The sequence below is a fragment of the Carassius gibelio genome, chromosome B22 (genome assembly GCF_023724105.1).
Source record: "Carassius gibelio isolate Cgi1373 ecotype wild population from Czech Republic chromosome B22, carGib1.2-hapl.c, whole genome shotgun sequence".
NCBI classification, from domain to species: Eukaryota; Metazoa; Chordata; class Actinopteri; order Cypriniformes; family Cyprinidae; genus Carassius; species Carassius gibelio.
The window spans coordinates 36,629,358-36,641,118 of NC_068417.1; the positions used below are offsets into that span (position 1 = coordinate 36,629,358).

The 11,761-nt window shown below is 36.1% G+C and overlaps 1 protein-coding gene across 5 annotated transcripts in view; it reads right to left on the reverse strand.

Annotated features, from left to right (window-relative positions):
* The window catches only part of rubcn (rubicon autophagy regulator), a 20,681-nt gene extending 12,042 nt beyond the window's left edge, over positions 1 to 8,639 (reverse strand). For 3 of the 5 annotated variants that reach the window (XM_052589293.1, XM_052589291.1, XM_052589290.1), the window contains exons 1-11: positions 8,472 to 8,639; positions 7,507 to 7,660; positions 7,072 to 7,155; positions 6,839 to 6,998; positions 6,647 to 6,753; positions 3,572 to 3,746; positions 2,995 to 3,375; positions 1,652 to 1,699; positions 1,126 to 1,221; positions 151 to 266; positions 1 to 70 (exon numbers count right to left, since the gene is read on the reverse strand). The exon at positions 1 to 70 is cut by the window's left edge and continues 126 nt beyond it. In XM_052589293.1, coding sequence (XP_052445253.1) covers positions 1 to 70; positions 151 to 266; positions 1,126 to 1,221; positions 1,652 to 1,699; positions 2,995 to 3,375; positions 3,572 to 3,746; positions 6,647 to 6,753; positions 6,839 to 6,998; positions 7,072 to 7,155; positions 7,507 to 7,660; positions 8,472 to 8,509 — 1,429 coding nt within the window. In that variant the 5' untranslated portion in view covers positions 8,510 to 8,639. Of the gene's footprint in view, positions 71 to 150; positions 267 to 1,125; positions 1,222 to 1,651; positions 1,700 to 2,994; positions 3,376 to 3,571; positions 3,747 to 6,646; positions 6,754 to 6,838; positions 6,999 to 7,071; positions 7,156 to 7,506; positions 7,661 to 7,842; positions 8,012 to 8,471 lie in introns of those variants that run through there. The other 2 variants (XM_052589294.1, XM_052589292.1) reach the window with 2 other exon arrangements.
* Between the last annotated feature and the right edge of the window lie 3,122 nt (positions 8,640 to 11,761).

An 11,761-nucleotide genomic window follows, 5' to 3' on the forward strand; every position in this document is an offset into this window, starting at 1 on the left:
TGCGCATGTTACACTTCATCAGCTCGATGGCCGCGATCAGAGACTCGGAGATGCTGAAGTGGGCGTTTTCCTGCAGTGATGGGATATGTGTAATGTGTGTTATGAACACCATATATATATATGAGACGCTGAGCGCAGTGAGGAGATCACCTTTTCTAGATCAGCACAGCTGCCGAAGTCCTGCTCGGAGAGGTAGCTGATCAGACTCTGACCCTCGGACGGTCTGCGAAACAATCCGTCTGGGACGCTGTTGTACTGGCTGCCGTCTGTGAGCATGAAGGCACGCTTAAGATTAGGATTATTTTTATACAATTCGATGAGATATGCAAGTGTCCATGATGAAGAAAACTAAATCTAGTTTGAAATGTACACTCTGTATTCATATTTGTTTTGGAAAAGTTTTACACCATTTTTAAGAAATGTTTCAGTTAAATTACATTAATTAAAAATGTCACGTGGTGTAACCATCGAATGAAAAGGATGAATTTTCCTTACACCTCAAATATATGTGAATGTAATTAGGCTTAATCATTGTTGTTCATTTGTTTTTTTGTTGTTGTTGTTTTTACACATATCCAAAATTACGAATTAAGAAATATGTGATTTTTGGGAGTCGCACCACATGACATACTACAACCAGAACTGATTTTGCCATCATAAAAAAAGTCAATATCTGATATTTTAAGAGAGTTGTTTTTTCTGCATATTTTAGTATGTTGGTCGTACCACATGACTTTGATTAGATGGACTGAAGATTTTTAAAAAAATGAGTAATTAATATCAGTACAGTTGTACCACATGATATTTTACAACATGAACTAATCTTTCTGTCATTAACCATGACTTTGATGGCCAATTGTTTTTTTTTTTCCAAATATTAACAAGCACTAAAGCAGTTTTGTGTTAAATTTATTTTAAAGTAAATATTAAATAAATAAAACAAGGTGTTAATAATTTTTTGACTGTTTTACTATATTCCTTCTTCATGACATCAGAACACCCTAAACTTTGTACTTTACACTCACATTATTATTATTTTTTTATTAAAACATACTGTGTATTTAGGTCATTGTGTGCAGTTTAAGTGTATTTTGAATACATTAACCAATAGAAAGCCTCACTCACTAGACTCCATATAAAGGGAACTGTTGGTGCTGCTGTCGCTGCTCTGGGGTGAGAAAGGACCACAGCTCTTTGAAATTGGTGTAGCTGCAACAGACTCTGGGAAATACAGAGAAACATGATACAAATTATGCACAAATAAGATAAGAAAGAAAACAAATTTGTCTTCTTGGTGCAGGATCTGATTAAAACACTGATGAAAACTTAGATCTACACAACAAAAACTCTACATGTAGATCTACACAACTAGTGTTTGAATGTTTATAACTGATAACACAATGGCCAACAAAAAAAAAAACTAAAAGGAAAATTAAATATTCAAAACTTTCCAGGCACAGCGGTGTAAAATTCCACTGAACAGAAATAAGAAGAAGCGTAATGGCACGGGATAGGAATGATGTGCAACAGCTTGACAAACGATGCCAAAAGCTGAAGAAGAAATAGAAACAAAATAGAAAGCAACACCGAATCATGCATGGGTAACAGAAATGGAGGGGTGGACAAGATGCAGCACCACGGCACTGCAAACCTGCGACGGGGTCCTCGATAATAATGGTGATTTTCCTGTGATTCCCTCCTTTCCACACAGAGAAGAAAAAGAGAAAGAATAGAGTTGAAGCAGAGAAAATATCACCCTGAACAGCTAGAAGCAAGGTTTGGAGATCTTAAAACTAGTTAACATTATAGATCTTTTTTTTTTTTAGGTGAAACACATGACGGAAAAATTAAAAAGTAGAGCAGGACTTGATTTTTATCAATTATAAACTAAATGATTCACGAACAAATGTGGAACAAAGGTTATATTTTTTACATAATTTTATATATAAAACGATTCTGAAAGTAAATAGGCAATTTTTTTTTTACTATATATAATTTGACAGCTTGAACAAAAAGCAATTTTTTAAATCACTAACTGCGTTACAATGATAATGGTCCTTTATAACCTTTCAGCAGGCTCCTCCCCCCTAGTGGGCAGTGTCAAGTGTCATATTACAAAATTTACAAAAATGTTATAAATCCCAACTTATAATAATCTTGACAAAAAATATTTTGGTGGTTATATTGTAAAAAATTTTTATCAATTTCTGACAGGAAAATACATAAACAAATTGTCAATTGTTGATTGTGAGCCGGTGGTTATTTTTGCAACAGCGCCTAAACAAATTTCATAGGAACCTCACATTTTTATAATGTCAACTTCAAATTTGGAGCATAACTTCCAAACAGCATTTTTAGATTCCAAAATATTTTGGTTAATATTTATTTGACATAAAATATTAAATATTTTTTACATTTTCACTTTAAATGCTCATGGTCTTTTAAGTTCAGGTAGATTATGATTGAAGTTTTTATTGTTCATTTAGCAAAAAAAAAAAAAAAAAAAAAAAAGGAAAAAAGTCTTAAAAAAAATATAACCGAGGGGCATATGGAGCTTGTAATATGACAAAACTAATTTAATTTGTATTGTGTAAATTTGAATTATTGACAAGTGTCATTTTATAAAACTGAATATTATGGAATTTAACATGGTTCGGAAATCAGATTTTTTGGAACTTGAATATTAAACATTTAAAATGTAACACTACCGAATATTTTAATATATTTAAAGCATGCAGACTTTATTCAAGTATTTACTAAATAGATAGAAAAAAAAATTTGTTCTGAAAGTGATTCTAACCATATCGTTCCTTTGTGCCATTAACAATATAACCGTGGCGTGGATGTCGCTATTCTCATACAATTAGTTTGATTATCTTGAGTTATCCTTATATTTAATGTCCTCAGAGTAGGTTAGTACTACTTGGTTAGTAGTTTCGCTGCTTTTCCTTAGTTTTGACGAGGCCTATGTCCCTAAGAACTGTTTGTACGCACCATTTTTAAGCTTCTGTGTGACGCCGGTGTCGGAGAGAGAGCGGATGTGGCCCCTCGAGCTCCGCCCTGTGGTCCTCTGAGCCTCTGAGAAGGAGCAGCGGCGCTGTGGGGGCGGAGCCAAAGGAGTGGGGGCGTCGCCCTGGGTCCCCATGTGTTCACTGCTCTGAGTGGAGCTGGACGAGTCGCGCCGTTTGGGCTTCCCCAGATTTCCGATAGCCAGATACTCCGGGCCGTCATCCACATCGGCTTCAGCACAATCCCGGATCTCGGGCGGACAGGGTGAGGCGGGCTCAGTGAAGGAGATCTGGGGGACTCCTGCGTCCTGGTTTCCTCTACAGCAAACCCATGGAGCTCCCTGAGTACTGCTGGATGGAGTGACATCTTAAAGACAAACAAAGAGATGCACTGTGAGACATTTCTTCACTGCATGCATTGCTAACTGCCCACCTTCCATCCCTAGTTTTCTCTCCAAATAACATACTGTTCTCTGGAATTGCATTTTGTGTGTGAACAAGGCAAGCATTTAGTGTGGTAATGTAGCCACAGAGTGGTCTGTTGTTCTCTGAGACCTGCTGACCTGAGCTGCTCTTGGAGAGTGGGGTGTAGGGACTCTCTGTAAGGCAGATCTGGGACGTGGTGAGCCGGCGGGACTCGGGATTGTCCGCAGGCCTCCAGCTTCCTGTGGCCCCGGGAAGCACACATAAACTCTGACTCTTCAGCAAACCAAACTGAGACTCCTTCACATGTGAAAGCTTTTGAAGACAAAAGACAAAAGACAATGAAGTATATAACAACTACCAACAGAGGCTAAAAGGGCTGTGCTAACCAACCAAACCATGACTGCATAAAAAACTGGATGCTTCAACACGTCAACAGTTTAACGAACATAAGTTTACATAATCATTAAGAATAGTTCATAATCATACAATGCAATAGAACGTGTTTTTATTCCTGTCTAAGGGGTTTTCTTTTCTTTATCACATATATTGATCTTGCGTCGATTTTCTCATCTGATAGGAAAGATGTTTATTGGCTAGATCAATGAGGGCTCTGTGAAAAGAGGAATTTGTGCCAGACACTCGGTGAGATAACAACCAAGTGTGTGAGATCATGGACAAACACAAACACTGACTGTCATTATCCTACAAATAACACATTTCACAGGACAGGTTTATGAAGGGAACAGTTTTCTTTTATAAAAACTTCAGAGGACCTCCCATTATTAAACCCTTCTCAGCCTATCACAAAAGCTTTCTGTGGACTTTAGCCTCCATAAACCCAGGGTCCCTGCTGCACATGTCAGGTGCCTCAATGCTTGGAGAGTTCAGACAAAAACCAAACTACACAACTCAGTCCAAAACAAAAAAGAAAAAAATTCACAGAATCTCATAATTATAGATGACAAGTCTTTTAAATTACATATAACATAACATCACAGAAGTTAAAAATGATCACATGAAACATTTTCTCTTTACTTACGTTGTTTGGTTAGGCTTCAGTTAGCAAGCTTAGTTTAGCCTACTAGCTTAGCATAGCACTAACGGGTTGCATGCTCTTTTAAAGCAAGCCGATCATGGGGTTTGTGATACGTATCGAATGTGATAATAATATAACTGTTGTTTTAACAACATGCAAGCTAACATTGTTATCTATGTTCAAGACAAAAACAAACAAAAAGCATTCACTGTGTGATGAAGCATAGTGGAATGGAGTTAAAACGCTCTTACAATTCAAATAAAAACGAATGAAAGAAAAATCTATCCCTGTTTTTTTGTTGTTGTGTTTTATTTGTAAGATATAGTCAAGTAACATCACTCAAACGTCAGTGCTATTTTTCTAAATACTAGCACTGGAGGAGAACATTTGTGCATCTCAGCACAACAATGCCGTGTTTCGTTCCTGAATAAATATGTTTTTGAACAAATCAAATGAGTCAATGATTCAATGATTTATTCATAAATAACTTACTTCATTTCTAAATGAATCAGCCGTTTTGAAATAGACATTTGAATGAACAATTAAATGAATCAGTCATTCAGACGGTGACTTGCTGCGCAGTTTAACTGTCATATTTATTTATCCTTGACAGCGCTAAATCAGTCAAGGCACCAACACAAAAACACACTCAGCTAAATACTGTTAAATTGTTGTTATTTAAAAAATTTGAATTAACATGGGGACATAACGGTTTGTTGTTTCGCGCACCCCTCAGCCGATCCACTTGGCAGCCATCTGTGCTTTTCAATGTTAAGTTTAAATAATATTTCAAAACTGAATTTGACAGTTATTGTATTAAATTGTGTTTCCACAGCTAAAATCCAGTCTTATTTTAATATTATTTAGATACTTTTTATAGTTCTGGATAAGATTTTAAATTAGCTTTTTTTTCTTTTTTTGATATTAAAATAAATTTTGCTACTTTTTTTAGTTTTCTTTTATTCTACTTCAATACTAGTTTTATTTCATGTAGTAATTTTAAGAACTTAAGTGTTACAACCTCATGACTTTAGTGATTAAGTTTCAATTCAATTCAATTTCAAACTTTGGTTCAGTTTTTTTGGTTTCTGTTTCAGTTTTTGGTTCAGTTTTATTTTACTTTAGCTTTATTTCAATTAACAGAAAGTGTTTTTAATAGCTTATTCTGTAATATCCATTTCCTGCTTTTCTCATTTAAGATGATGACTTTCAATTTTCTTTCAGGGGGCAAATTCTCATCCAAAATTGATGAGCAACCAAATCGCAATTGATCGCAACACGGAGTAATTAATCAAATTAAAAATAGTAATCGACTGACAGTTCTACTTTTAGTTAATGATATAAACACTGCTTTAAAAAAAATGTCTGAGTTAATACTGATTTGTGACTTAAAGGGACAGTTCACCCAATAAACGGTCTGGTTTTTACTTTTTATAGTTATGAATAAGATTTTAAATTAGCTTTAGCTATTTTGGTTAGTTTATTTTTTTATTTTTTTTATTCTACTTCAATATTAGTTTTATTTCACTTAGTTACTTTAGAACTTTAAAAATTAAGCTAAAACTTTAGTAATTAAGTTAAGCCAAGGAAACATTTGAAACTTTGGTTCAGTGTTTCATCTAATATTTTATATCTATATATTAACATAAAGTGTTTATAATAGCTTATTTTGAAATACCATTTCCTGCATTTCTCATTTAAGATAATGACTTTAAATTATCTTTTGTGATGGAAAAGAGTTCTCTCTCTCTCTTTCTCTCTAAATCGCGATTAATCGCAACACTGTTTAATTAATCAGATTAAAAATAGCAATCTACTGACAGTTCTACTTTTAGTTAATGATTTAAACACTGCAAAGTCAATTGTTTACAAACGGAGTTAATACTGATTTGTTTTTTTACAGTTCACCCAATAAACGGTCTGGTTTCCCCAATTCATCAAAATATCCTCTTTTATGTTCCGCAAGAGAGAGAAACTCATACAGGTTGGGAACAACTTGAGGGTAAGTAAATAATTCTGGGTCACGGACACGGGTTTCCATCTCTGTTTGGATTCAACAAAGACCAGGAAACCATTGATCTTCTTCGTTGTGCTTCATCAAACCCGCTGGAATCACAACACCTTCCTACTATGAATCAACAACAGACTTCTTCTAGCAGGAGCTCAGGTTTCTCACCCTGCCGGTGTCGATGAGAGCCAGCAGCCGAGGGTTGTTCTGCTCGACGGCCTCCAGACACTGAAACATGGCACACACGTGTGCTTCACTCAACAGGAAGGCCCCGTCTACAGAAGAGCACAGCCAACACTGTTATCACACACACACACACACCAGCAGGAAAAACACACATGTAAGCAAAGGATGAGTTACCATTGTAATATTTCTGTGTGTTTGTCCTATGCTGCAGCAGCGGTTTGAGCTGGGCAGATAAGATGTGAGCTTGCAGGCTGTGTAGAAGCCACCGCTCGGCTTTATAACCCTCGCCGACGCTCTGAACACCGCTGCTCAACACCGGCTCCAGCTGACTGAACTAGAGAGAGAACGAGGAGTCAGACGTCTCCCTGAAGCTTCACGAGGGAAACATCCACCGCTCTGACACTCACCTGCTCCACGTGACGGGCCAGATGAGGACAGAGATACCGCACACACCACACGAAACGCCAGTAGTCTTTCTGTTTATAGTAGATCTGCCAAACACAATAAAACCAGATTAGATCTTGTGCCACTGCGCCATGATTCATACATTAGAAAATGTGTCCGCTCACTTCTGTGCATGACCACCCAAAACAATAAATAAAGTCTTTCCGACCAGAAACGTTTTCTACATCACGTAGGTTTCTTGATGTTAATCTATAAACTCGCACAGTGTTTTCCTTGTTGGAGAGGCCACTTCTTATCTCCAGTGAGGTACAAAAAGTAAAAGAGAGTAGTAACGAAACTAAAAGGAACGGACCACAGAGCTTATTTGTGTCCAACAGTTCCTGTTAACTCAGTATGTCTGTTCTGGAGACTCAGAAAGCGCTCGTGCTCCTCCTCACCTGCTCGTGTCGGAGGCCGTGGCCCAGGATGTTGTTCATGTCCTTGTGCAGGCGCTGGAGACCCCCGTAGCGGGACCACACGTTAGGGTTGTTGGTGGACAGCAGCCCCTCTACAGTCGTCTTCAGATTCGACAGAAGCTTCCACAGTTCCCATCTGAAGAAATCACATGTCAATGATTATTATAATTATTATAAGAGCGCTTCAACCCAACTGAAGAAGAAGTGTACTTCACTGTATGTTTTTAAAAACATACTACTTTTTAATATAAAACTGTCCTTTCATGATCTTAAACATACAGATGACACAATATTAGGGCTCTATAAAAGCATACTTACTTTAATGTGTTGACTAACTAACACTGACCTCAGTGGTTATGGGTCACAATAACGACGTTATTATGACGTTTATGTGCAAGTCAGCTCACAACACACACAGAATAACAGCTTAAAATAAAACCTCGCGCTTACGTCTGCTGTTTAGCAGCTAACTGCGAGCGCATCACGAGACTGTTGTCCCTCGCTGCAGGTCTAAAGCTGCTGGAACATACGATACTATAGCGAAGGCGAAGCTCGTTAATATTAATCACATCACCGAACGCTTCCGTGAGCGCCGAGCCTCCCATTGGTTGATTCTCCTGCTTACATCATAATATCTACGGTTCATCCAATCAGGTGAAACGCTTTGAGGGCTAACGTTCCGCGACGTGATTAATATTCATGAGCGAAGTCTTTTCCATAGTAGGATGTGTAAATGCAATAGCCGGCTAACTTAGCTCGATATGAAAGCTGCAGTCGATAACTGTCTTCGCAAACAAGATGGGTGGTGTACATACATGTACATGTTCCTGAATACATATATATAACAAAGTATGAGATGATAAAACTCTTTGATTTAGCAGAAATACTAGAGCTGTGAGACTAGCTGTCAAACTCAGGTGTGCTGTAGACGCTCGTGTTTTGTTTACCTGCGCTCTCCGTCCTCCGCTTCCGCGGATATCTCCATCTCCAGAGCAGGAAAGTGCTTGATTTAGAGTTTAGCTCGGGTTTAAACGCAGAAGATCTCTAGTCAGGATGAAGGTGTTTCCACTGAGCGTCCCTCACCATAACAAGACAGGCGGAGGTGACGTCAGAGATCAGCCGGATGCGTACAACTAAAGCAGCGGAGGCGGATTGTTTTACTAAATAAAAGTCAAAAGTAGGCTTATATATTGCAGTGCAGTACATAATATATTGATATTTTATATTAAATGTTAAGTAATTAAGTAATATGAATTAAAATCACCAGCTATGGTATTTATTTTAAATATTTAATTCGTCATGTTTTTTTTTGTATATTCATTTTGCATTATTAATTAGTCTTGATTATTTATTATTGGGTATTTTATTTATTTTGAATTTATTTTGAATCTGAATTTGAAAAGTTTTTATTTCGTTTTTATTTTTAAAACTTGTTAGTATACTCATTTCATTTGCATTTATTTTTATTTTGTTTATTTCGTTGGGTTTATTTTAATTATGAATTAAATTTGGATTGTATTTGAAATAAAAAAATTCATGAAGATTTTAGCTTTTTATTTATTCGGTACGTTTCATTTATTTTCCATTTATTTTTATATTTCATTTAGGCCTACTATTTTTCATTTATTGTTATTAATTAGGTACATAAAAATACCTTTTATGTTTACTTGAAATATTTAATTTATTTTATATATCTCACTTATTATAGGCTTTTTTATTTAATTTGATAATTTAATGTTAATTACATTTATTTTGATTGCTTCCATTGTCCTTTTAGATAATTTAAATGTAAATGTATTAATGAATTCATTCAGTTTTCATTTATTTGACATAATTTATTTATTTTGAATTCATTTTAATTATGATTATATTTAAAAGCAATTTAAATATTGACGCATATTTAAAGCGAACTACTTATGAAACGACCAGAACTGAACTGAATTTAAATCCAAACCCAAGTGACGTCTAAAAGCGCGCGTCACTGTTCTCGTCATGTGTGTCCGCGGCCGCACGGTGGCGCTGTTCAACTGCGATGTTTTCCAAACGACGGTAAACGTGCTTCAGTGCGCTGTCACTGAACGACAGAGGAGCAGGAGTCACTGAGCAGGCGTGTCGTGTCTTGTGTCAGAACATTTACACATTTGAAGGATTTCTGCATTGACAGTTAGAGCCATGGGCAGCATATTTCCATTTCGCTTTCAAAGGTATAATTTACGGAGGCCTGCAATGTTGCTATGGCAATCAGCCACAACAACATAATAGAATAGAATAGAATATATACTTTTTGTAGTACAGATACATTTTTAGAATACGAAATGTAAGTAATTAGTAAATTAAATTCAAATTAAAGTAAAATTAATTTGTAATTCGATGGCATTTAGAGCCACTGAAACGAGTAGTAGATGGCAATGCTAAAATAAATAAAAATAAAATCCCATAAAGGTCAAGATTATTTAACTAGATATTTAAATAATAACTGTGTTGAACAGGTTAACCTTGACGTTGGTCTGTTGTGTAAAGTGTTTTTGTTTTTCCACTCGGTTCCTTTGCCATATCAGTGTGAAAACCTCTAATCTAATAAGACATAGGCCTAGCTGTCCTCAACACTTAGGCTATATCAAAGTAAAATATAGCTAAATAGAAGTGAAAGTTCAACATGACTGAGATAAATCGAATACTGGCAAACCATCTCCGTTTTGTAATCAAATACAAAAAAAAAAAAAAAAAAAAAAAAAAAAAGAAATAAAGAAAAAAAACGTGCCTGGGCAGTTCCGAAAAAAATCGGTATGTTTATATTAAATAAAAATTGAGCATATTGTTTTGCATTTTTATGGAAATTTAAGAATAATAATTAAAAATTAATATAAATTTAGGGCTACAAAAGCATTTTTTGCTTACTATTAATCCAAATAGATCCCACAGTTTAAGTTGATGTTAGACACCTAATATAGCTTTACTGATACTACTTATAAATGTTACATATTAATTTTAAATATGTAGCATTACACCGGTGTTTGTTAATATTACAGTTAATCGCAAACCAATGGAGACTGAATGCCAAATTTTACTCCTGTTTTTTTTTTTTAGTAGGCTGTCGCTGCTAAAGTGTATCTGTCACTAGCTTGTCATCTGATTGGTCGCGGCCACTGCTGCTACTTTCTGATTGGTTGCCGTGATCGGCAGGTTCCTACTGCTTTCCTTCTACCAGGTGGGCACGGTCGATGCGCAGGGACATTTTCGACCATGTTACCTGATTGGCTGACATCATAGTGAAACATAGGTTTAGGGGTGGGGTCAGGGGAGGGGGATCATTTTCATTGCATGATTTAGAAACATCCTGCAGTTCGAAAACACCCACAAATTCGGAAACGCCCACATTTTCTCTCCATAGACAAACCTACGTCAATCTACCGCGTGTAAATAATGGAGCGGCGCATTGCAAACTTTTGTTTGTGTTTACAAACTCGAGTTGCAGTGGTAGGGCAGTGGAATAATAATGATAAAAATAAATAAATAAATAGATAAAAAGAACCCAAGGCCTAGACTTGCGCTTTTCTATACTTATTTTAGCTTGAGTACAATAAGTGCGTCCCAAATTCACGTACTTATGCACTATTCTATTACATTTTAGTATAAATAGTGCGAGTAGTGCATTCACACTGAAAAATTCCAAAAAGAAAAAGTGCGTTTAAAATACCCGGATGATGCACATAAATAAGCGAAAAAACGAATTACATTTGCAAAACATAGAGTTCAGTTTATTAAGCAGGCACTTCCATTTTATCATCTGCCATTTAAAAGCTGTAGTAGTTAGGAGTTTCCCGACCTGACCGAACACCAAAACGCACTTGTTATAGCCAATCGCCAATAAGGAGGCGTGTCCATACGCTTGTGTTGCATAGAATGTTCGTGAATGTGGGGCGGGGCTATCGGAATAGGGGGCGTGGTCATGTTGAGTTGGGCGCGTTTTTTCTTGTAAGAAATCGCTTGATCCACGTTTAAATGCTCGCACTCTTTAAAGTCGGCTGGATTCTGATTGGCCTTCAATGGTTTTATTGTTAAAAAGCTACAAGTGATTCCAACTATATTAGTATGTCGTTTTCCTTACAGTTGTGGTGTAGACTGTTAAAATTTATAATGATTTTATACATTTATGATTACAGTTAACATCCTTAGTCTGTATACATTTTAATTAACCTTTAAGTCTATGACATGTTTATATTTAATTAACTAAGTG